A 26,852-nucleotide genomic window follows, 5' to 3' on the forward strand; every position below is an offset into this window, starting at 1 on the left:
TACCAGGCACTGAATTGAGGACCCTGGGGGGGGGGGGCATATCCAGCCCATAGGCTGTAGTTTGAGGACCCCTGAAATAAACCAACCCATGAATCAGCCTCTGGAGCTATTTGTAACAGATGCACTGGCAGGTGTGTAATTGCCTTCCTACCGTTATCAGCTGGAGCTCATGCAGGCCCCGCAATCACCTGTAGCTCTGCAGCAGGGATCCCCTGGGAGCTAGCTTTTGCCTCCACCCAAGTGCACCAATCACCTTCCTTTAAGTGTTGAGCCTCTTCCCAATCTGGTGCTCCCCTGCAGACTCAGCATTCTGTGTGAGAATGAAAGCGATTATTACTGAGGACCGTGGCTTTGTCTTGGACCCACTATGAGAGCTGTGCAGCAGTTATTAAATCTAGAAGCTCAGGAGATAGATGAGAAACAAGCCTCTGGATTCCTAGATCTCTGGATCTCTTCCTTTTTTATATAGCATCCCATTGCCTTCCCTTTCATGTAGATTACTGCAGAAAAGTATCTGCTATAGAGTAGTTTGCACCCTTCCCTACCACATTCACTACAAAGAGTGTCAATGCTGCCTTAGAGGTCATACCACGTTGTGAGAAAGCAACTTGTGCTTTGCATTTTACCAGAGTAGCCACTCTTGGACATCTTTGTAGATGATCTTGCTTTCAACAGTATTCATTCTTTGAAATAAAAAGATTTCATATGCTTTCATACAGCCCCAAAGCCTGCAAACCTCTTGGTTTGGGAGAATCTGCGTCATTTGAAAAGGAGAGGGAAGTTCTCATCCTTGCTTATTGGAAAAAAATATAAAACCTAGAACCAAAGAACAAATAAAACTAATTGAGCCCCACAGTTTCTACAGTGCAATTCCTGATTTTTGAATGCTCATTTAAAGAGCAACAAAGATGGGTGGGGATACCATCAAATTTCCTTGGCCTGTGCTATGGAAAGATGATTCAGAGAGCTCTCAACAGGGCTGCCCTGCTTATGGAGGGCATTGCAAAAACTGCACTCTTTGCTAACAGAACCGCACTGATGAGCAAAGCAAAGAGCTCCTCCAGCCTGGCCTTGCTAAGAGGGGGCTATTTGCTCCACAGCTGTGACTCCCTTTCATACCTGTGCGTCTCTCCTTGAAGTCTTGCTAACTCTAAGGAGAGCACTGAGCAGCAAGCTCCATCCCATGAGGTGCTGAGCACTCTCAGCCAGACCCTGTGGGAAAAAGCAGGCTCTGAGTGAAATTAAAGGGCAGCATATGGCGGGCTCCTAAAAGGAAATAGCTGTGTCCAGTGCATAGCACAGCAGAGGAATTTGCAGCCGCAGGAAGGCAACTGAGACAAACAATGTTGACTGGGTTTCAAACTTGAGTTGGAAAATTTTATGACTGTAAATAACACTGGCAGTCATATAACCCAAGGGAAAAAAATAAGGGTAATGAAACCTCCTGCTTCAGGGCATGAGCTGGTGGCCTTTAGGGACAACAGAAGAATTTTTTCTCCCATTCACAGCATTGCTCAAGTAGCTGGGTGCATTCTGTAGGTGTTTCACCATCCATAGAAATACCAGGCATCAAGTGCTGATGGTAAAAAATAAAAAAGATACTGCACCGGACAAGCCACTGGCTTGATTTGGTAAGGACATCTAACAAATAAGTCAGGCAGCAATATTGCCATGAAATAAAAGGGACACTGGATCAGAGTCCAGCCCTGGGGTCCTAAGGAATCAAAAAGGATGCTCCTCAAGGACCAGAAATGAACACAGCAGACACAAAGAAAAAGAAAAATGCAGGCCAAACCACTGTGTTTTGACTCTAAGCTGGAGCAGACTACCCAATACTGTTATGTTGGCCAGCCAAATAATCTGTCTGTGGAACTGATTTTAAATTCTCATCTCTGGTGGCTAAAGAATGGGCAGCTGGATCCGTTGTTCGGTCTGGACTCCTGTTCCTCCCCAACACTGCCAATCTACTGACACAGGGAGGGGAGGATGTTTGCTGGATGCCTCCAAAATGTGTTATCTTTAGAGTCTACTCATTGTCAGTCTAAAACAACCCAGGGCCACTTTAGATTTACTAATTATTATGTCAGTATTGTCCTTCCTCTGAAATAGTTCTAATTTTCCCAGTGTTCACTCTTGATACGTTTACGGTGAGTGACCATATTCCCACTCAGCAGGGTCTTTGCTGGGTCCAGAGCCAGCCCTTGCAGGCTGGTTGTTCTGGGACCCCCACTGTGAACCTCTCACTGTCAACCCACCTTCCACTGACCGCTGATAACTGCACTTAGAGACATTGTTTCTGGTGAAGTTTTCCCTGGCTTTGTGCAAGGGCACTGGGACTTCTCTAGCTCCCCTGCTAATACTCTCTTCCCCCCATGCATCCTCATATCACATTTAGCTTTCTTTTACTTCTGCTTCTCTCCCCACAGCTCACAGATCTGCTGCGATCAGTTAGCATAGCCAGGTCCTTCTCTTCTTTATTTCCACATGAAACACTCACTATTTATAGCTGATTAGTTAATATTCCCTGAATGCATTAATTTGCATTTTGTACTTTGAATGTCATCTTTTTTTTACTGCTCAGGTCCCAAAGGTCACACTGCTCTTTTTGCAGAATGCCCTGACCCTCCCTTGCTTTCGATGATAAAGATGAGAGTCATCAGTTTCTATCAGTACACACTTATCTGTTTCTTCTGAAAAAAATGGGTGAGATTGAGCCCAAAAATGATTCTGGAAGAACTCCTCTAGTAACCTCCTTCCTGCCTAGTACTTCAGCTTTCAACATTTACCCATGGGGTAAGTCCTGCCTCAGTTTTCTTGTCTGCTTCAAGTGAATTATCATGTCCAGATAGAATCTCATTTTTACAATGTCTCAGACATTGCTACACACACAGGCACATGTGCGTGCGCATGCACGTGTGCTCACTAAGGAACCTGCAAGGAAGACTTTTCTCAGGGGAAAAATGATGGTCTGTGCAGTCCTGAAGTGGTACAAACCTGAGCTTCCAGGAAATCTTATTCTCGGATCTAAGCAGGCTCAGAGCCACTTCGTAATATCACTCCCAGCACCCCCATAATAAGTAGCTTAAAATCCCAGACATCAGGACTCATGAGTCTAGCGAACGGGCACAACAGCGTCTTCTCCCCCATAACACTTTCAGCAGCTCCGAAGGTGCTCAGATACGAAGGGATTAGGTGGTTTATAGGACCAAAGCTTGGCAGATTTCCCTCCAGGGCCCCCAGCCATTTGCTCTGTTGGTCACCATTCCTGTCAGGCTAGTTCAGAGTGTCTCTGCCTTTACTCTTAGTGGATTAAGGGGTGGTTGAGCAGTTATTTTCACCTGCTTTGTTGCTTGGAGATGGGGCTGCAGAGGGGAATGAATTACATCAGATAAATACATCGAACTGTCACTCTGAGAATTAACTGGAAACCCTAGTCCCTCCAGGAAAACAGTAGAAATGGCAAGAGAAGAAAGTGCCGCAGAAGGCATCTCTACTGTCATTCACATGGATGGATCAACATAGACATAATTTTTCTTCCCAGTAATTAATTTCAGTGTATTATTAATTGTAATAACCATCAATTTCTAATGAATACACCAGGCCTCACCAAAATCCTGGCACTTAGTTGCCACAATTAAAGTAACTGTAGTATGCCCTGATCAGCGGGCTCATTCCTTCCATCTACTCCCGCTCAGATCAGAGTCCAAAGCAGCCAGGCGATTGCAGCATTATCCCAGAACTCAGGGTCTCTGCTGCAGATTTTCTATAGGACTTTGAGGAAAACTCTCTTCACCTCCATCTCATCCAGTCATTAACATCAGTCCTCTACTGCACTCGTTTATTGGGAGGTAAGCTTGTTAAAAACGCAGGGATGATTTTCAGATATTTAGATAAGAGGATCCACAACAAACTGTCTGCTGAGAAAAAAAACATCCTAGGAAATCCTGCTAAAAATGCCTCCAAAACCAGACCCAAGTCAGGTGCTGAAGTAGTTTAAGTCAGTATAAATTCCATGTCATATCAGGAGACAATTACACTAGTTGAAAGCTTAATCCAGACTCACAGAGCGACAGCAACATGAGTGTTTGTCATTTCCTCTGCACAACTTCACCAATTAGAAACAAAACAATGGATTGCTACACATGCCATTAAGCTTATACTTCTTACATCAGAAGCACACTATAATCAAATATAAAGAGACAAGTATTAATTACAGCATGAATATCTTAGTCACTATCCTGATCAAAACAAAATCTAAGAATTTTATCATTAACCACTCTTTCAAATGAGAAGCAAGAAAACTACATGAACGTATTGATGACACACTCCATGGTAGCTGTAGTCTCTTTAGGACAGGGACTGCCTTCTGTTCTGAGTTGGTCCAGCACTTAGCACAGGGGTCCTGGGATTGCAGACACTACTACAACAGCAATTAGATTTCCCATTAAGACGCGTGTAGCTCATTATCAACAGGTAGTAGTTACCATTACTATAGCAAAATACTCAAAGGCAAGTTAGTGAATGTATCAGTTAATTGTTTTCTTCCATTTCACCATATTCCTTAAAAGAACATATTCTGAGAATGGCATAAAGGCTGTAAGAAACATAACAGTTTAAAAGTTCAGTAATTTTCAGGTTAGAGTTAAGGACGTGATGTGACATTAAAGTACGCTTCTCTATATAGCGGAAATCCTGACTTTGTGAAGCTGCATGGGGAACTCCTACAATACCAAGATTTCCCCGTGTCAAGGTAAGATTTGCGGCAAGGGACATTATCCTTTACCACTCCTGCTGATGGCAGTGTAATCAGGATTTCACAGTGTGTTTAAGCAAGGCAAAGACTTGTAGTGAGAGGCATTATCTTTTACAAACCAGCTGCTATAGCTGAAAAAACAGAGGTGCTTTTCAGCACTCAAAACCGCATATAGGTCTGATTCAAGAGCAACAAATTTCAAGCTACATTCAGGCCAAGAAAACGGCCTTTGAGTTTAACAAAATTATGCTGATCAATTAGACAAACAGAGAAAAAGTGGCGAATGTTTGTGACAACTTTTTGCTCATTAGCACAAGTTCATGTGATGTTAATAAGGCTAATGGACTTCCAGGCTGAAACAACTTCATATTTCGTTGGCTCAGGGCATGGACAGATGAGATTCATGATTACTTGGCCTGTCCATGTAAATATGGCCTGAGATGTGGGAAGTTATTTACTTAGTCACTTCCGTGCTCTGACATGATCACGATTTACAAATCTGGTAAGTACGTATAATGTTATCACCTAGCAATGTTTTTTTAATGAAAATTTTTGATTCTGGACTATGACCCAGCTAAATGGTTTAGAACAACAGGTGAATCTCTGGATCTCTCACTGTTGTAACCTTCATCCTCCCCTACGAGTCTCCTCCCCTTTGTTTACTGCAGTTCTTCCCTTGCACTTAGATTGTGAGATCCTGCGAGCAGGGCCCTATCCAGCCTTTGTTCAGACTGTGATATATAAACAGCTATTTGCATTCAGTGGGAGACTTACCTGACCCAGGACTCACTCAGAGTGGTGGGATCAAGATTAAATACATTTACATACATGTAAATTTTTGCCATTTGCTGTGCAAAAATATCCTGTCTCTGAGATACAGGAAAATATGGTTCTGACTCAGAATTGATGCTATCTTTCCAGTCAAGATTGGAGTCTAAATTGTGCAATCCAGCTTAACTCACAGTATCAGTTGCTATGCAAAAGACAGTGTTTCATACAGAGGTGTGGTCTTTCCAATGATTGCAACAAATACAGACCACAGCTGGCTTGTCATTTAGATCAAATACAATTGGAAAGCACAGCCAATTTTTCAGGTTTGATCCTAAAAGAAACTGATTATTCCTCATAAGTTGAAGACTGGCCTTAAATCATGATGAAACTAGTGGGATCAAGAGCTTTTGAATGCCTGTGAAGAAACTGTCCCTAAAGACAAAAACCAGAAAAGGTGAAAGCACTTTAAAAAAAAAAAAGAAGAAAAAAAAACTTTTTTTCCCACAGGAAACTTCCATCACTATTGTATTTTCCCTAAGGACATTTCTGTATCTGTCACTAAAAATTACTGCTGTCAGCGGTAATGCACCAGCACAAATCAGAGGGCTGGGCTTTGGTGGTCTGAAAAGGGATGTAAACCACAGTTGTTTTTAACCACCAACTCACCTTAGCTATAGCAAACATATTTATTATTCAATAAATCCAATTTTGTCTGGAGGAAAAATGATGTTGCAAAGAAAAATCGTGTGTTGTTTTCACAAGTGCATTCCCGGTGCCTAATCAAGGCTGAGAGACATTTCACTCACAGAAGGCTGAGCAACTGCCAAAACACAGGTAGGAGAAAGGTACGTGATAGGGAAACAACTGCAGATGAATGCCAAAGCCCTTCAAACCCCTGAAACAGCAAAACTGCCTTCCATCAAAGCCCCTAAACAAATGTCTTACAATTTCAGTGGCAAAAGAAACAAGCCTAAAACAGATTTTCCCCATAATGTGAAATAACACCCTTGAAAATTGCACTACCAATAAAAAGCTAATGAAAAGGTCTACTGGGAACAGTTTTGCCCTACAGATAACTTGTCCCTCCTGATCTTAATGAATTCACTTGCAATTTTGACATGCTTTTATTACAGTGGCACTCAACGCCCTAGAAATCTCAGTGCTAGGTGCTGTTCAAAGAGATGGTCTTTGTCCCAAGGAACATGATGTAACTCTTAAAAAGGCAATGATAGAGGCTGCTAATTATTCATTGTTTGCACAGGGAATAAAAAAGGTTTATATGGAACTAACGTATGGGTAAGTGTAAGTATCATTAGTAGTAATTATAGTAACTGCCTCTATGATCCTCCTCTGTTATATTTGAGGCAGACTTCATTTCATAACTACAGGGTTGTCTGCTAAAAATCCTCTTTCACAACAGACAGCTCATTGCAAGCTGATGGCTGCTTTCATGGCTCCTGTCACTCTGGTCGAGCTGTGTTCCAGCACAGAGTGGTCTCCTTTGGGCTCAGGCTAGAGGAAAGCTGCAGCAGATCGGTGCTACATTTCTCTTCTCAAAGGTGTTTACCAAGGGCTTTGCATGGAGAAATTTAATGCCAGAAATGTGTGGGTTGTCGTATCATCCAAGGAAAGGGACAGTGGAAGGCCATGACCCTCTACTTTTTATGCAGGTAAAATACCATCTTACTTCAGACTAGCATTCAATAGGGAAGCAGAAGTGCGAGGAAGGGTGTCTTCTGTCTAAATGGTTGTTGCTGGGTAAAGGCAGAATTAAATAGGATGAAGAGGGTGTGGACTGAAGATAGGGAATAGGATCTCTCGTGATGCAAGAAGCATCTTTGTGTAATGGCAGAGTCCAAACTGGAGCTCACAGGCTGCGGCAAGTGTCCACCCAGGCAGAGGTTCACCACCATCCTCCTGCCCCAGAGGGAGAGAGGTTTCCTCACCGTGCCTAAAGCCAGAAGAACCATGGGTGAAATGGACTTTAATGCCTGTTGAGAAAATGCAATGGTAAAAGTACTCTGCTCAGCACGCGCTCGCTGCCGAACCCACGCAGGCGCTCAGGGCGGGTCTGTTTGTCTCTTCAGGGCCACAGAAACCAACAAACAGCAGCGGGGAGAGGAGTTACCACTGCCGCATCCTCATCACACCCACGCGCCCATGAGTGGCCTTCTTTCTGCCTAATAAAGTGAGGATTAATTAGAGGAGGTAATGGGCTTCTTACGGATGGCATTGTCAAGCACTGCTTATTGCTGTTTGTTGATTCAGCTAGGCATTTTGTAATCCTTCGCGTTGTTTTGCAGTGACTACGGGAAACAGGTAAAAAAGACACATTTCCAAGTTCAAGGCACCTCTGCAGACCCTAGAGGTTATGGCTGCTGCTGGATAGTACGGTGCAACAGCACACATATATCAGTACTCAAATAGCCCCATTCATACCCAGAAGATAGTTAACCTAGAACACATTAGATGGGAAAAAAAAAATATTTTTTTTCTATTTTTGTTCAAAAAGAGGGGGGAAATTTAAAGGGAAATTGTCTTTGGCACTTACTTCATTTAAATAAAAAATGATTTTACCTTAAAATTTTCTTACTGACACACTTTATTTAATGGGGGAACTACTGCTCGGAGTGTGGTGACTTGCCCAAAAACAGAGTGCAGAGGAAAACCCAATGGTTCTTGCTTTTCTCCTTGAATACAGTACACCCCAGAACCTGACTTTTCTTTGCCTTTTGCCATGTCCAAGCTTTTGTACCCATAAAAATACAGTGTGCAATGGCACTAGCCCTTAAGTAATGCTGCCTGGCAGTGACAGTTCCTCAACCTGTAAGGCATCAGCAAGCCAGCCCTTGCCCTTCCCATGCTTTCCATACAATTCTGCTTTCAGCTGGGCCATAAGCTAATACAGAAAAGGGCCTTCCAAAGTTTCCCCTGTAGAACCACCTGGGGTTGAAATAACTCTTATCTCCCTGGCCAACCCACCTGGATGTTAGCAGTCACTCTCCTGTCATGTAACTCAGTCTGGAGAGTATGAACAAACATTAGCAGGTTTAAACTGCCACATTTCTGTATTTGGGCTAAGCAGAGCTCAGGGCAGAGATCCAATGTTGTCTTTGTGTGTACAAACCCACCTCAAAAAGCAATTAAAGCACTGAGTCCTCATTTTTCCCCCTTAGTTCCTTTCAAGAAAGGTTAGAACTTCACCTGTGCACTGAAAATTTGAGGCCCCTTTAAAAACTCCCCCTGGATTATATTTGCCTGCCCAGCAGGATAGATGACACATTAGATTTCATTTCATTTTCTCAAGACGTGACATTTTTGTTGGCTCATGTAAGGGGAAGGTATCTCATGCCTTTCTGAAGATCTTCACATGCATGAGTACACCACAGAGCAGACAAAGCCTTTGCCCTTCCCAAGAGAGATATTTTGAAGAGGGACGTGCTATGAGGGGGAGACAAGGCTTCCCTAAGCAGTGCCCATAACGAAGAGAAAGCAATCATGGTGGGCAGAGGTTTTGGCCCATTTGCTACATAGATCCCATGGGATCTATGTTGACAACAAGAGCAGAGTGTGAGTAGCTGTGTCCTGTCCTGCAGGAACAGCCGCTGCAGGCTGAGGTGCCAGCAGCTCAGCATTTCAGGTGGGAATGTCCAGGAGAAGACTGGTTAGCAAGTTAGGCTCCTTTCCTTTTCCTCATTTTCCATATCTTCACCCCACAGCCAGATGGTGCCAGGGAATACATGCAGCTTAATGCAAGCTGTTATGGTTTGAGGTCCAGGCCGTGTGGGGCACAGGCATGTTCTGTAGCAGCACTACCAGCATGCTGATTTGCCACTTCAGACAGTGCCTGAGTCAGCTGAGGCTGTTCCTAAAGGACAGGTCCAGGAAATCCCTGCCTGCCCTAAGGAACCAGGAAGAATGACCTCCATTTGTGAAGGATGCAACAACTCCTGCATGCCTTCAAACAGGCTGAGCAAGACCCCTGCTCAACTATCGCTCCACTCATCTTTGGCCATAGAGGCCAGAGGAACTGTCCCTTTACTTTCATGGAGAAGGAAGGAAGATTCACTGTGTTGAAGTATTTCCTAATGGTCATGCCAACAGCCTCCTCCACTCCTTGCTTCCTCACTCCTCTCCAAAGTAGCTGAAGGCTATAAAAAATGCTGGGGGTCTGGTGAAGTCATTTCAGATTGATGCTGAAACTTCCAGAGCCTGTCTATGTGGTGGAAATTCAGGGTAATCAATTTGAGTTCATGAATGGTAATAACTTAAAATAGGTCAGTAAAATGGCAATGAACTCCCATGCACATGCCCTGGTTCAGAATCAGATAGCCTTAATTGAGTTATTTGATCAGCAATCACTTTCAATTAAATTACAGTAAATCCAAAGAAGGCCCCTTTAATTCTAATTCAGTCTGTATGGACCACTCTAATTCTAATTGAATCTAAAGGTGTTTAAGTAGCTCACTAGAAATTCACACTTCTAAGACACTGTCAAAAGCAAGCTTGAAAACACAATAGCAGTATAATACAAAATGTTCTCAAACATGGCAACATGGAGAAGTAGTGCAAAGTATATATGTTTAAAATCTCGTGATTTTTCTGACTTAGCAATTAAACTACAGAGATGTCATTGGACAATGTCTTGTGCTCTGCAGATGACGTCGCTGCCTAGTGCATAACACACACATCACAGGCCAGGGTATCAGGGGAAATCCCAGCTCCAGGTCCTACTCTGAGCCCTCTGGCTGACTCACTGGGCCACCACAGGGGCCTTGTCACTGAGCCATGGTCCCTCCTGTGACCTGGCCATGCAGCAGTGCCTACAGCGCAGATCAAAGCCGGAGCAGAGCTGGGCAAACGGGATGAGAGATAAGAGAAGCCACAAACGGAGCTACACACTTACTAACAAAAGCAAAGGGCTTCCAGACATCAGAGCAAAATGACTGCATTAGACCTACTAATGGGTGTTTCTTCCAGATTTAAAGAGCTTGCTACAGAGGAGGTGTGCTGGGAAGGAGGGTCTCTAGTTAGGGTGAGGCGGATCCATGATGGACCAGTGGCAGCCATGAAAGAGGACAGGAGTTTGGACCTTCACAAGGAGGTAGGTGAGGAGCGGTTTGAGCTCTCAGAGCTTCTGTGCTATGCCACGTGCTGGTTGCCACCATTGCTTTTGCTCATTCATTTATTGGCAATGCCAGCAAACGTGAGAGCTCCACTGCACTGCCTGTGGTACACATCCCACCCAAGCCAGTTTTAACCTTAAGAAACAAGAGGCAAGAGGGAGAAAGGGCATACCTCTTGCTCAAAGTCACACAAGAGATCCATGAGCAGAACTCAGCTCAAAACCGAGACTGATGCCCTTTCTTCTATACCAGACTGCCTCTTTCTTGGATACATGGAATAAACAGCCTCATTTCTTCGCTTCCAGTGCACTTTCTCTGCTCTGTCATAACCATACTAGGACCTCACTGGACCGTAGTTAATGCCTATATTGATTTTCCTCAAGGCTGGTTATAAAGATTATGTGTTACCACACCTGCCTCACCTGGCAGTTAAACACTACACACAGCCTGCACCATCCTGGACAGAAAAATCTGTAATAAGAAAGATGTATTTTTAATGCAAACACATTCCTAGGAGCACAAAGGCACCTGATGAAGACATTTCCTCATTGCTGAGTGCATGTGCCCAACTGCCATTAGCACTAAAGAGAAATAACAAGAGCCTGGGAAGACCCATCTTCTTGGGTGGAGGCTTACCATGGTACCAGGTCATCAGAGGGGATTTTAGGGTGATTTTAGGGTGATTTTAGGGGATTAAGACCTCCCATTTCAAATCACTGACAATTGACATTTCCAGTTCAACTGCAAACTTGTAAAATCACTGAAGAAAGTGAAGCCAGGATATATTAGTACTGAAAGAACCAGAAATACGGGCAAGTCCCCTGTCAGCCTCAGCAATGCCCATGCTCTCAGTTAACTGAACTCCTGAGCAATTTTTTGTCTCTGAGTCTCTGACCATTCCCAAATTGGTTTCTTACACCATCAAAACTGACTACTTGCTTTCTTTCAACTTATCTGATAGAGTTAAAAGAAAACACCCTGGCAATGCCACTGCATCACAAGAGAGGCTTTGATCATCTGGAACTGCCAACGCACCTTGAAGCGTGTTAAACATATGTGACTTGGCTGATTGCATCTGCCCGTTTCCATTAAGTGTACCTGTGAGGGAGCCACCCGCTGAGAAGGGGCAGTATGAGGGAGAAATGACCTGGGGTTTGGGTTACTGGATACTCCTTGAGGTTTTGCACAGGAGGAACTTTCAGCACTTTGTGTTTAACGTGTCACCCAGCTCAGTAAGCAAAGGCCAGGTGAAAGTGCATTTCTGAATAAGCTTTCGGCAAGAACTGACCTTTCCACTGTTATTATGAATGGAGAAACCTTTCAGCCGAAAAAACCCTCAACAGCTCTCACGGGCTTTGGGTGCTCATGTAAACTCAAGGGATGAGGTTCAATTCCTTGGATAGCAGGTGCTACCAGTCCATGCTGGTGATCCAGAATGCCATGCTGGACACTGCTGTGTTGGGAATTCATCCCTCCCACTCCCTGCAGAAGTCTCCCTGTGTACGATGGCCCTCCCAGTTGAAAACAGCTCTAACACTGCTGGGCTCAAGAACCAGAGTGCAGATTTTAGTCTCAGCTTTTAAAGACACAGATTAGGGCAGCAGACAGAGACAAATGATGGAGTAGCAGACACACTGCTAATTAAATGATGTGCCACTTTGATACAAGCTCTGTCGAGACCTCAGAAACCTCTTTTTTTTGGTAAAAAAAAATGTAATCCATTTCCATCAGCCTTTTATTTCCTTCTAATTTGTTCAGGATTCTTCCCAGTTATCCTCCACAGCATGAAACAAGGCCACCTCATCCCCTGCCCTCTGGGAACGTGACTCTGGCTTTGTAGGTTATCTGGGATGGGGTGGAGGAGGAAGCAGGGGAGAAGAATGAGGGGGTGCCGTGCAGATGATTCTCATTAATTTTGGAAGGAGTTATAAAAAGTAAGCTTTAAAGTCTATCCTAAATATAAGGATTCAGCTGATTGAGAACGCATCTGCTTCTATCTCTTGGGTAATCGTGAATACACTTCTGCTGTGTCACTTCAAAGGCGCAGCACAGCTGGGAGGGTTTTCATCAAAGCTTCTGCATGTCTGGGGGAGGTTTTCCCCCCCATGAATATACATCACTGGAGGCTCCTTTTCCCAGCTTTTCCCATGCCTCACTCCGATTGATCCTCATTTCATTCAGATGAGCTCTTCCTTTCTGGATGGCTAAAGGGCAAGAGACAGCTCTCTCCAAAGCTTTCCCACTCGCCTGGATGCCTCTCCGAAGATTTTCCTCTCATCAGAGTGGGGGAGGGAGGGAGCTGTTCAGACAAGAGATTGAGCCTTTAAATTAAAATTCTTGTCATCTGAGGGCTGGGCCTGATAGTAGCGGGGGTGGGAAGCATATTCTCCCAGTATTGGGACTCTGGCCAGATCCTCATCTGGTGTAAATGTGTGCCAGTGGACTGATCTCAGCAGTCATGTCATCAAAACTACAAGCCTTAAAACACTCCCCTCTCTGCAAGGCAGCAGGTTGCTGGGTGAAACCAGCATCATCCTCCGTGTGTCTGCCCTGCGGAGTATGTGAGCTCCACAGACTAGGAACACTTGCTGAAATTGCTCAATTCCCTTCTTTTTCAGTGGGGAGGGAGGGCCGGGCAGCTTGGTGGAATTTCAGACACTCAACCACCCTCAGCTGGGTTGGGATTTCACAAGAGCCCAGACCCTGTGCGCACCCAGCACGTGCAAAGTGCTGGTGGAAATCTGGGCCCCTCTCCTGATCTCAAAGAGGAGCTCAGCCCTCCTGGAAATTCTGGGCCTGGTGCCACTTGGTTACAGCATGTCTCCTGGCTGGTGGCCAGATCAGAGAGGCCTGAACCTCATCTTAGCTCTTCTACCCTCCACCCTCTAATTGCTTATTCCCTAGGGCCAAAATGACCGCAGCAATTGTCAGGTCAGGACACTGCTGAAGCAACTGGAAATGCACCCTCTTTTACCACTGGCAGAGTTGGCCCATATGAATGATAGCATGTTGCTGTTGAAGATTTAAAAAAAAAAATAAATAAATTTATGAATCTCCTATGCAGTAACCCACGGAAAAGTGGCAGCCTTGGAGATTATCAGTGTCTGCTTGTCCAGTGAGATCTTCCTCCACGCCACTGAGAACCCTCAACAGATGGGGACCCTCTCTGAGAGCAGGAGAGCTGCACGGCCACCACCAGTCGCCCTCCAGTAAGTTGCACAAGTTTGTGTCCTTACAGGCTCCTGTGCATCTTCTCTTCGCTCAGAGCCCCATAAACCCACATCTTGGAACTTTACCAGGGAGATCAAACCAGGCCCCCAAGGACATGTCACCCTCATGGGGACTCTTCCACCACTATAGCATCCGTTGGCACCTATAAATCCTGTCCTACATGCTCAGTTCCAGGCTGTAACCCTCCCCTCCATAGCAAGAGCCCCTCTGCAGAAATATTCAAAGCCGGGTCAGTTGTGCTGGTGCTGCATGGGATTGAGACGTTTCTTCCCCCCAGACAGTGATGGGATTTTCCCGCACCAGTCCCCTGAACGGTTAATTGGATCTTGAATGGTTTATCACTTCTTTCACTGGGGTGTGTGGCTGGATTTACTTTGACACAAGCCCCTTTCTGAATTGCAAGTTGGCAACAATAAAAGGGAGAAGTCTTTAATTAGTTATCTGGCTAATTAACTTTTACGGCACTGTATAGCTTTGGCATCCAAATACTGCAATGCAAAACATTGCAAACATTCAAACAAGGACTACCCACCCCACCAGGAAGCTGCTGCACTAGTGGTTGCAGGGGAACAGCATCTCTCAGCCTTAGCTGAGGTGCGTGGAAATCCACCTCTCGCTGTGTCATGCTGCCTGGACTCCCTGCACATCCAGTGCTGCAGATAACTCACCTTCTTCCAGTGATGTTCAAATCACAGATACAGAACACACATGGCTTCCCCATGTCATATTCCTCCTTCCCAGCATGTGCACTCACACTACCATTGGGTGAAATACACGCAAGATAAAATTTATTTCCTACTTGGAAGGCGTATGTAGAGATCCCTGCATCCTCCTGCCGTGCAGGGGAGAGTTTCACAGTCAGGGCCAGTGTACCAGCATCCCACAGTCCTGAGGCAAGTGGGAAACCCCTCATATCAGGCAGGGTGACATCTTATCACAGAGTAAGGAAACGCTCTTGAAGAGGGATAAGGTTTGAAACCTGTAGGATGACCCCCAAGACCACAGTTTGGCTCAGATTGTATAACAGACAGGTTGCTAGAATTAAGCCTCTCTCTGTTGGAACATGCAGGGTCCCCACTGCTTTTCCCACGCTGATCGGTGAGAGCTAGGGGTTTCGGGAGGCATGGTGCCCCCAGGACGTTCCCGTGTTGTTATATCTGCACCTTGTGGGCTAGCACATGTTTTACTCTGTGTACACCAGAGTTTCGCCGTTACGGCATGTCCAGGCAAGCTCCCTAACTGCTTTCAGTATGAATAAAAAGGCACTGTAAAGGGGAAGGGACAGGTTTCAGGAAAAGCGAGAGAAGCAGCGTAAAACGGGCCATCAGCTTGAATCCACTGGCTAATCAGTACCATCCCACACGTCTGCCCCACTGCTCAGGCAGGCACAGAGGGAAGGGAGAGGTCTGTCTGATCTCTGGCTGCGATCCAAACTACTTTGTTGTAGTTTAGGCTTTAACTGAGATCTATTTAACTGCTGTATTTAATTTATTTGTGGTAGAAAAGGATTCTGCTTGCTGGCAGTTCCAACTCAACCAAGTAAAATCAGGGGCAATACTTTGCCCCCCTTCCTGTACCGGTCCATGTGGGATCTGAGGAATCAGCTGAACTCCCAGCTGACAGAAACGCTGCCTTTGCTCAAGATGCAGGTTGCTGCCTTTAATGTTACCCAGCCAGCCGCCCAGGGAGGGTTGCTACAGGAGGATTTCAGTAAAGCGGCACCGTGTTTGCACACCACATTGTTGCACACAAAAAGCAGGTCACAGGGAAGGTAAAAATTAAGTCAGCTCAGAGCTGCAGCATGAGTAACCGCTGCTACAAAATGAGGCAAGGCCCTCTTGGCATCCTGTAAACATGGACATAAGAGATCCTTCTCCTCATTCATTTGCTGTGAGGGAAATGAGACCTGCTGGAGGGAATGATTTCAGTAGGGGTTTCTCTTTGCTGAGGAAAAAAACCTCCAAACCGTAGATTTTCACTTGCTAAATGATAGCAGCAAGGGAAAGCACGAGAAGGATGGACTCAATCACCGATACCTGGGGAAGGTTGTCCCCTCTGGGTACAGGCATGCATCTTACCAGCTCTCCCTGAACAGAGGATGACCTAAACCTGGAAGGGACAGAGATGCCTGTGAAGTCTCCATTTTGCCCACACTAGCACTAGCCCACCCAGGCTGAGCTCCCCTACTCTGCCAGCACCGCCACGCAGCTGTGCAGCCCTCCTCCATCAGCGTCACCTTGGCATCCAGTCTGCCTGACTGCAATATTAACGGTAATGAGGCTTACAAGGGAGGAGAGTCCTCTGGCCTGTGACTACATGCTGCTTGTGCAGCTCTGAAACAGCTGTGAAACGCTATGCTCTCCTTAGGCAGCTCCTAAGGCCTCGCCTAACCACCCTTAATACCTGTCAGTGTATGATGGTCTAATGAAATTATGACACAGGTACAATCCTTAATACGAAGGTTGTCTTACAGGGTCCAGGTGTCTTTACAGGATTACAGTATTCTCACCATGCAGGAGCAGGCTATTAAATGCATACACCCTTTAAATGGTGACCCTTGCATGAGGAACTGTGTCAGCTACAGTAGCTGTGTACGGGCAAAGCCCTGAGATCCTTTAAAAACCCTGCCCCAGAAGGAAAAATAAAGGACATGAAATGATTCATAGCACTTGTATGGGGAACATTTTAGGTTTTTGTTTTTGCTTTTCATTTTAAGTCTTTTCAGACTCAGTTTAACAAACAAATCAAGCCCATTCTTCTCTCTTCCTCCTGGTGACAGGTTGCCCAGATGCCTGTCTGGGTCAAGGGGACACTGCTGTATTTTATTTTACCATCTAGCATCACCCAGCTCTGCAGAGTTTTTAACCTCTTCATTCCCAATAGAATTTTGTTCTTTGCTTATCCCATCATTTCCCCATATTTGCTTTCTTAAACCTTCCAAAATAATTTCCATCAAATCCAAACACTTAGCAGCCTGTATGTCAGGCTAGTTTCTCAGCACAAAGAGGAAAGTATTTCTCCCCCTGAGCTGCAGAAGATCAAGTGCCCCCAGTTCCAGGTCAGAGCTAAGCCTTCAACAAAAAGATCTTCCAGGGATAGGCAAGAAGGTTCAAGTTCACCAAACCAGTTCAATAAAGCCAGGATCAGGCTCGCTGCTAGAGCTCCTTGGTGTTTACAGTCTCAGGCTGTCACTTTGATATATCTCCTCCTCTCGGAGTATGTGCCTTGCACCCTGCTGCCAATGCCACAGCTGCAGCCACTCACAGAGGCGGTGGCTGTTTCCACACTCTGTTCCTGGATGGTACGAATGCCTGTGCCGTGCAACACGTCCCACAGACCTACATAAGCCAGGGAGAAAGAAGGGAGAGCTGGCAGAACTGCCAAAGAGACGAATGTTGTCTGAGGTAGAGCAATCCCTGCACCTCAGGTCCAAACTTGTCCTCTCGGTGCAAGAAACCCAGGACAGGGAGGAAGTTTCCAAAATCGGTGACTTCCAAGTTGGTTGAAAATCTTCTGCCCCTCCCCTAAGCACAGGCTTTCTCCACAAAAACTGCAGGTGGTTTCCAGGGAAAACTCTGGAACTGGGTGAAGTCTCACTTTCAATTTCAGATTATGGGTTTTGTCTTAGTTTGGTGCTAACAAGTATTTTCTCTTCAGCCACTGCCATATTCATTCACTTTCCCAAACAGGTGGTGAAAAAAATTGAAGGAAAAATTCCTCTCCTGCCCTCGGGTTTTAGTTTGCCCAGCTCTGAAGACAGGCCCATACTGCACACTTTTGCCACCCCAGTTACATCAGCTCCACCACCTCCAGAAATAAAGACATGAAGCCAAGAAAAGCAATCTCACACTGGTGAAGACCGCACCTCTGCTAGGAAGCTCTGCAGGTAGCTTCCTAAGTCAGAGATCCTGCTTTCCGCCTGCCAGGCCTTGGGCTCATGCCTCTGAAGTGCTACAGGGAAGTCACTGATTTTTTCTGTGCCTCAGTCAACTATCTGCACACCACCTGTGTACACATCCGTGTTGAGAGGGATATAGGGCTACGTTCTAGAGAAACAACGAGGAATGCGACATGGGGTGTGGGCTGTCTCGTCAGCCACGAGCACATGCACAGCACCAAGCGCAGGGGCGGCAAGCTCAGCTGCAGGAGCAGTACAGATAGCAGGTGCTGCCAGAAATGTCTGCAGCATCACACCCTTAACAAAGCAGCGATGTTAATTAAATAGCAGGAAAGGAAAAGACCATTTAAAGAGCTGAGTGTGAATGACTAAAGGTCTTAGTCACTCATTTACGAAGATCTTAGGCAAAAACTCCTTTAAAAATAATTTTTATCTGGATCACGTTCCTTTAAGAAATTTCTCAAATCATCCAGTGAGAACTACTGGGAAATGTAACTCTCATTCCCTGAGACTTTCAGTGGCCAGAATGTTTGTGACAACTGCCACCTCCTCTCTCTGCCTGCAACATTCTCTTAGGCGGAGCAATCTCACTTAGCACAGGACTACGAGAGCTGCTAGAGAACAATGATTTTTATCCTGCAGAAACAGAAAATTTTCTTCCTAAAAACGTTGAGTTGAAACTTCCCAGTGTTTCAATAGATGCCTTCTTCAAATACATCTTCTTGTTTCATTCAGGGAAAAAAAAAAAAAAAAAGTTCTTAACATTTCAGAAAGAAACAAAAATCAACTGTGGAAGACTCCATGTGGAGGCTATTTCGTAAGTCTATTTCACATTTTAAGAAACACTGGAAACATTCCACCAGCTCTTCACGCAATATGGTAGTGATGGAAATGTAAGAGCACATTGGAAATGTTAAGCGTGCAGCACTTAGGGATCAGTGATTTGGTTTCCCAGGGTGCCATTTGTACCAGAAATGCCCTGTTAAATTTTTTAATAAGTGGTTTTTTTCTCAATGGGATCAGTTGTCCTCCCAAGCTCAGAGAATGCAGCGCACACACTTCTGCCAGAACAGCTACGTGGGTGGGGTAACAGTAAAAGGAAGGAGCAGGGATGACAGTACTTGGTGCTGCTGCCTGTTGCCTCCAAAGGTTTCATAAAAGCAAACCACAGCCCAAACTGTGCCTTTCTCACAAGGTTAAGACAGTATTGCCCGCAGTGCCTCCGCTCAGGAAAGGAAGGTATCAGTCAGGCTGACTCAGGAAACGTTACAGAATTTGCCCTTGTGGTCTGAATCATCGGTTGCATGCAGAGAGGCAAGAGGTGGCAAACTGAGAGTAGCCCATTGGTATTAGAGCAGTACGCAAAGACGGACCTACAGATGAGGCAATGTACTAAGGAATGACAACCCCATCCCAATGCGTTTATGCTCTATATGAGTAAAACAGTGGGAGAATATAGGCACAGTAGCATAATTACCAGTGATGGAGAGCACCATCAAGCCCAGTCCGCTGCAGCAGCAGGCAGTCCTGCCTGCAATCCTGAGGTCATTATAGGCCAAGAGACCCCACAGCAGGCTCCCAGCACACCAATGGGTGTGACAGGGCTTCCTGCCCCTCACATACGAGTCTTGCTCCTGCCAGCACCTGACTGTTGCTGCCTGGGCACTCAAGGCCAAGGGCAAAGGCTAGGTGGACAGCAAAGCAAACTTTTGGTGCGTACAATGCAAACTCAGCGCCCGCCATTAGAGGATGCTGTTGAAAATACTCATGTAGGACCACTGTACCGGAGGGTGCTGAGCCACGCTGAGTGCCGAAGGAGGTTTAGTGAAACTTGCCAAGTTTTCCAGTAGGTTTAGATGAGAGGCTGTCGCTTGGAGGACCAGATGTATTTTGTTTGATAGGCAGCGACACCTCGTGGCACAGGTCTCCCCCCAGTCTGTTGCCAACAGTACACTTGGTTTTGCTGGAACAGATTCTGTCATGCAGAAATCACGGGGAGTTTTGCCCCAGAGTCCGGTGGAGCCCAGATTTCAGGGTAGATGTTTCACAGGAAGCAATGATGATGATAAGATAGATTCACCTCTTGCAAACGCTTACTAAAAATCACACATCATCTTTAAGAGAAGCTGCCTGAGGGCTCTTAGTAAGACCCTAATGAGACTGGCCCTAGAATTGCTTCCTCTTTTGTTGAGGCTGCTACAGCAACTGTAAGAGCTGTGCATTGGTACTAGCTCTGCAGTTGGGGTGCTAAAGGGGAACAGACCTAGGACCCTCCAGACCCCTAGCTTTGGGGGTTTTCCTTAAAAAGGATTATAGTTCTTTTTGCACAAGAAAGCGAAACTTCATAAAAATTAAACACAGGTAGCAAAACAGCCAAGGAACCAGAAAAATACTGGTAACAGAAGCCCACGGTAAGAAGAAATGGAGACTTTTGGAGAAAGTGGTTACTGAAGAAATTTGTAACTGCATCTCCTATGGCTCAAATCATACCATGTTCAAGGAAATGAGGCATTTCATACCTTCGTGGTAAACATACAAGCTTTTGCCAGGACCAACCCCACTCTATTGGCTCTTCCACACAGAACCCAGAACCTGACATTTACAGATGTAGCAACGGGCTTTCTGCTGGGCTTGGAGGGTTTTCCACCTAGAGAAGACCCAGAAAAGCCCCTTTTTCTCTATGTCGGTGTTATCTTCTGCGTGGTAACTTCATTGACCCATTTCCTTTCCTCATGGCACAGGCCTGGAGGTAATTGTGATGGGAAGAGCAGGAGAACAGATGTGCCAACCAAGCAGCAGGACTGATTTGGCTATTTTTCCCCTTCTCTGCACACAGGATGCAATGGCACAGCTGTTCCAAGCACATATGCCTGGGCACATTGTATTTTGTAGCATAGCTCATGGCTGAACTAGGATGTTTCCTGCTGTGTTTCTGATACAGACAGAACAAACTGCTGTCTCCATGACTTTGCTTTAGGAAGATGTGTGAGGCTGTAAAATACAGCAGCAACTTAGGAACTGAGCTTTGCCCCAGGAGAGCTTTGGAATTTAAAGGTACCACGTGCTGAAAACACAAACACCTCAAGAATTTCATAGCTGCAAATGTCAAGGCCAACAGCCAACGTGCTCATCAATTAGGCAGCGCAGGGGCCAAGAACCATCTGTGTGTTGGCACAGTCCTGGCAACTGGTCCTTATCTTGACAGATATTTTTGGGTTGATGACAAATATGTTATAAGTGGTAACCAAGGTTTAAGGAAATTGCAGCGCTGGCATTCAACAAAACCACAGGATTTATCAGAAGGACCCATGTCCCTTCATTTGCCCATACTTGTATAAGGGGCAGATCCTTGTCTGATTTCTGCACTTTACTTCCCCCGTCTGTAAAGTGGAGCAATTCCCTAACTTCTGAAAAACATTCTTGACAACGTAAGTTAAGAGAAAATCCTTGAATCTTGTAAACATGAGACTATCATAGTACCACATACTGGTTACTGGTTTTTATTATTGTTAGGTTATTATCAGTCATCTCATGCAATAAAACATTATTTGATTTCTATCAATAATTCACAGCCGCATAAGTAAATTCCAAAGGTCAATTTTTTAATGAAGTGCCTCACAAGGTAAGGCTCACGCTGTTCAGCTGTGTTCCTTTTGCACCTAGCCTGTGACAAAGATCAGTTGTGTTACACTGGAGGGCGTAGTACTGCAATCTTTACAACCTCTTTTTGTCAAAAGCACTCGAAGCTCCTTCCCCAGTTCAACGTGCATTGCTGTATTTGGGCTGAACCAGGAAGCGAGGCTGTGTGCGTGCGCAGTTCATTCACTGCATGCTCCTCTGTAATTCATACAACTTAGTACGAGAAAACAACACGATGAAAAGGTAGCAAGAAAAGAAATACATTATAAGCAGAAAACTTCTGTTTCGGCATGTCTACCTGGAGGGTCAGCGTCCTGATGCCACTGTGCTTCCTGTGGCAGACTAGAGGTACAGTACAGCTGTCTTTGTTACTTTTCATTTTGCTATGCTATGTGGCTTTTCTTGTAGGAAAAAAGACATATGGGCAAATTTTAAGCAGTTGAAATGAGAATGATTCACACAAAGTATTCTGCTGTAAAGAAATTGTAATTTAAAATCCATCTACAGAATGTGTCTTGTTGTGAACACTAGCGATGTATACAGTTATCTACTAGAAAAAATAGGTGCCAGGAAAGTACCGGTAGCAAGCATGCATGCTGCAGCTCGCTGCATTCGTGGTAGGACCTGCCTTTGAAGAACCGGGATTGAATGAATGGGAACTGAATGTCTGCCTCATCCAGGGGCTAGAAGGTAGGAGTGCAGGGGAGTCAGGATGGAGTTTCTGGGCTTGTAATCCAGATCATAGTGAAATCCATCGAGACCATCATGGAAGCCACTCAAAATTATAGAATAAGACAGTTCACACAAATGTAGGTCCTAATTCTAAAAGCTGTTTTGTAAGAGAAAAACACGACTGCATCACAGAACATACCTGCTTCCATAGCCAGTTTTCAGTCTTAAATTAACTGAACTGCTCTGCCCCAAATTTTGAAGCCACCTTGGTCAAATCCAGGTGATATTTCCTATCCCCAAAGATATTTTAAATCATTCACATAGTTTTCCCTTTCAATCAGGTCATGTTCAACTTCCCCCTCCTCAAAATGTTACATTATTGTCAAAGGATTTTGACATGATCTTGACATGGACTCCAGGAGAAGGCTCTCCACCAGATGTGACATACACTGTAAAGTATGAAAGGTAAGCGCTTACAAAGGATGTCTGATTGGAACTATGGCACAGGGCAAACATCTGTGCATGTATATTAATCAGTGTCATTATGGTCAGTGATCTGGCTGCATCCTTTCACCAAAACCAATCCTTATCTGCGTGGAAAGTGCTCCAAACTCTGAGCAAAATTTGGTACCCAGCCTTCAAAACACTTCCTTTTCTTGCTCTATAAATTATAATAAAACAGCATGTTTAATATTAATGTCTGTCTGTTTCTTCTTTTAGCCAGGAACGCATGGATGAATGGATAAAGGTTCCTCATTGCAAAAATATTCACAGAACCTCTTGCAATCTAACTTGTGTGCTTCCAAACCTCTTTGTTAAAGTCCGGGCTCGAGTAAAAGCTGTTTCTGGACGATTCCGGTCGCCATGGGTAGAATCACAATTCAAGGAATACCATTTGGATGGTGAGTATTTGTTAGGTTACAGCCTGGAGGAAAGGACATCCTAACAACAGTGTTGGCATGAGCAAATGAGTAGACCACACTCCACAGAAAGAGAAACAGTAAGAAGCAGCTTTATGAATGACAGATTTGAGTGAGCACAAACAACAATGAGCCATGACAATATGAAAATAAATTTTGTAGCAGGTGTCAGAATTTGTTCAGTGCTCTAGGTGAACAGACTGGCTTCAAGCTTTCCCCCTACCAGTGGGGGTACGTTAGATGGAAAAGAAGTATGCCCTTGCCTTCCTCCTTCCTTCATGTCTATCACAAGATAATGGAAGTGCAGACTAGTCACAGAGAAGCATTACTTCTGCGAAGCTAAGACTCAAGTAAGCACTATTCTTATGTCTGGTCACTCAATTACAGTGGAACTGGCTCCCCCAGTGCTGAATGTGAATGTCAAGGAGAACTTAATGCATGTGAATGCCTCCTTCCCTTTGGCCACCTGTGTGGAGAGTTTCTCTTGGATGTACGACTTGAACCTTTGGGAAGCTGGATCTGAAGACAAGGTCGGTAAAAGTGGCACTTCTTAGACAAAATGGAGGAATGATGCCCAGCCTGAATGAAAATAGCTTCACATTTCTGGGCAGGGAGGGACAAGATCCAGAGCCTGGAGAAAATGACATGGCCAAACCAGAGTTAAAGCAAAGCCAGAGAAAAAAAGTAGATGTATGTGTGTGCATCCTTATTTTATTGGTTAGTTTATCAGGAAGATGTGATGGGAAGGCTATGCTACAGTCAGTATAATAGTGCAATATCTGAGGTTTAAAACAACTAGTTCAGGTACTGCTAACAGCATGCCGTGACAGAAAAGAGCACAGCACCAGGTGGAAATCCCACCCTCGAATCCATAAGCTGTAGGAGAGATGCTTGCTACAAACAGCAAGCGAGAGATGAAGTGCCCCTCCATGGGCCTTCCAACCACTGGAGCCACACAACACAATGAAGAGAATCACATGCTAAAAAGGTAGAGAAACACCACCCAGATAATGGAAGAATCATCTTTCCAACCTCTGTTCTTTTTGTTTCTAAACAGAAGCTATACGAACGTAACTTTAGGAAGAGTACGGTGACTATCGATACCACTGCACTTAGAGGCAACTACTGTTTAAGTGCCAGATCTTCCGTCCAGAGCATTGACTTCAAGCACAGCAAATTCTCCAAACCAGTGTGTGTGCTATTAAACCACAAAGGTATGGCCCTGCTGGGGAAAGGATGTGGTGAGACATCAAACAGGATTGGGGCAAGTCAGAGATTTCCACCAAAATTAGCTTTAAAAAAAAAAGGGGGGGGGGGGGGGAGCTTCCTGTTACATGTCCTCTTTGGATTTTCTAGTGAAAGGTTCCTGCTTTCTGCAGAAATATTTTCATTAAAAAAAACCAACCCTGAAATATTTTCTGAAAATCCTGAAATTTTGGGAATATTCAAATTTATCCTGAAAAATATGTGGATGAAGCCACATTTTTAACCCGCTCCAAGTTAGTTACTGGCTGGTATCAACATTCATTTGTGGCTGTGACTCTGACTTAAGAGTCTGATCTTAGGCAAGTCTGTTATCCTTTCTGTGCATTTATAAAATAAGGATCTTAAGCCTAGCATTTTCTGAGATTCTGAAAGAGAAGCTGAGTATAAGAGCCCATACTACTATAAAATATACCACCAGCAGGAGATTATTTCTGTCTTTTTCTTTTTCAGCATTGGAATGGAAGTTCCCATTTTCTGCCACAACCCCTGTGTTTTTCCTTCCCATCTTTCTGACAAGTGCCTTCATCACCTGCTTGCTGAAACAAGATGCTAAGCAAAAGAAAATACCTCATGCTTTGGTATGGCCCAAACGCTGGGTTCCACTCCTGACTCAGTCTTGCTGATTTTCAGAGGATAACTGGGGAGGGGAGTGGGGGAATTCTGCACTTCTCAGTTTTGCATTCATAAGTCCCAGTATAAGTAAGCTTTCTTATATCCAAACTGTTCTTTAAAAAGCATCACTAACTCACTGATCTGTGTGTCTTGTTTCTTTTCCCTGGTAGGATTTCTCTCATTTAAAAGCTGCTGGACCAGCCTTTCACTGTGAGCTCAGTGAAAAGGAAATCTTCAGTGACTATCTTGTCTGCACAGGAAAGCCAGTGTCACAAAGGAAAACAAACAAAGCTTTAGCAAGAAATAACCTACCATGGATGGCTTCTCTCCTATCATCATCATCATCATCATCATTGGAGGAGGAAGAGGAGGAGGAGGAGGAGGAGGAGGAGGAAGACAGCAGTTCTGTCATCCCATACACTGAAGTGCCCCAGTTTCCAAAGAGACATCTCAACTGTCAAACATCCAGAACAGCTCAGGAGGAAACTAGCCTGGACTCTGGATCTGGAGGTCTCTCTGTGGATAGTGGATCTGTGCTTGACCTAAGTACATTGGGTTTCTCTTTCTTTCCAATGAGAAAGAAGGAGGTGGACACCTCAGGATCCCAAGGAAATGAGAAGGCGTCCCTTTCTCACAGTTTCTCTTTGGGAAGAATATCCTCCCTCACTGATGTGAGTTTCCCAGGCCCCAGGGAACATGGACAGCATGATACAGACAGGGATGGATGCCTGGAAATGACCCCTCTTCAAACACTGACAGAGGGGATTTGTGCCAAACTTCCAGCTGAAGAGCACTACCTGCATAGGAAGGCTCATCATTTCACCAAGTATTACCAGAAACCAACAGCTGATGTGCATGTCCAGATTGGTGAGGTATCACAGCTCAGTGAGGATCCCGAGCTGCTCATTTCCTTTCAGACATTACGGGTGGCAGAAGATGAAGGTATTGCAAGTGACTGTGACAGTGATAATTTTACAGAAGGGACACCTCCCACATCCACGGTGCTAAGCGACACATTTGAAACTTCAAATATGGAGGAAAAATATGATCAGGAGTTTAAAATCAAAGGCTATGAGCACACACATTACATGGGAAGGAGCTAGAGTATCCTAGCAGTTCTGTGGCATGCCTGGAAAATGTTAGAGCTCCAGATAGCCAGGCACGGATATATAAACAAGAACAAGGACAAATAACTGATAACGGTGCTTTTTGTATTTATTCAACTAGACAGAGCTTGTTCTGCTGATGTCTGGCCTGTCGAGGCATATAGCTTTAGGGACACAAAAGGTATATTTTACAGCTAAGTAACTAAGGTACGTTCACCGTCCCTCTGTACAAGTACAGCCGTAATAGGGTGCTAAGGCGCTGGTGCAAGGCACACGATTTGAACACAGACAGGGGTGATGCATACAGTGATACCTCATGGAGGTATCACACAGCAAATGCTGCCTTGTGTTGACTTGAGGCTTCAGAGCAAGGTAACTTTTACTTGTGAGTTATGAAAGGCAAAACCACCTCTGGCACAGCAAAGCTACAGCCTGGACCTGCAGGAAATCATCAGCTGGGTTCTGGAAACAGTGTGCTGTGCCTGCGTGTTGATTCTGAGCCAGATGAACTGCTAACATTACATTTGCTTCCCTGTAACTGCAAAACTGTTGCCCTGCTTGACTGGAACAAAGACATTTAGCAACCTTTGCTTCTTGCGGGCTGAAAAGATCTCTGCCTCAACCTACAGATATCACCTTCTGTGTTTCAACAGAGTGAACTGAAGTCAAAGTGATAAACGCACACATTTGTTTATTTATTTATTTTTGGTTTTATACAAATATACTTATTGAAGCTGAAATTCCCCCTGCTGTGCAGAATGTCTGAGAGCTGCTTATGCACAGGCAATAATATTTTGATATATAACTCCATGTGTGTGTGTTCTTAAGTTTCCCAAAACTAAAGGGTGAGTGCCATTC

General features: G+C 44.8%; 1 protein-coding gene across 1 annotated transcript; it reads left to right on the forward strand.

The window, feature by feature from the left end:
* Positions 1 to 47: 47 nt before the first annotated feature.
* Positions 48 to 26,804, forward strand: IFNLR1 (interferon lambda receptor 1). The gene is made up of 7 exons (XM_080379671.1): positions 48 to 21,766; positions 22,432 to 22,555; positions 22,811 to 22,992; positions 23,398 to 23,540; positions 24,068 to 24,224; positions 24,727 to 24,854; positions 25,059 to 26,804. Exons 1-7 carry the CDS (start codon positions 21,709 to 21,711, stop codon positions 25,989 to 25,991), a joined length of 1,725 nt encoding a protein of 574 aa, XP_080235797.1. The 5' UTR covers positions 48 to 21,708; the 3' UTR covers positions 25,992 to 26,804.
* The last annotated feature ends 48 nt before the right edge of the window (positions 26,805 to 26,852 follow it).

Source organism: Falco punctatus, assembly GCF_963210335.1.
Source record: "Falco punctatus genome assembly, chromosome: 3".
NCBI lineage: Eukaryota > Metazoa > Chordata > Aves > Falconiformes > Falconidae > Falco > Falco punctatus.

Bases quoted from the DNA above. Each gene is read 5' to 3' on its own strand.
- IFNLR1 (XM_080379671.1), top strand. From the start codon at position 21,709: ATGTCTACCTGGAGGGTCAGCGTCCTGATGCCACTGTGCTTCCTGTGG. The intron at 23,541-24,067 runs GTCGGTAAAAGT...GTTTCTAAACAG, and splicing joins AAGCTGGATCTGAAGACAAG to AAGCTATACGAACGTAACTT. The intron at 24,855-25,058 runs GTATGGCCCAAA...TTTCCCTGGTAG, and splicing joins AGAAAATACCTCATGCTTTG to GATTTCTCTCATTTAAAAGC.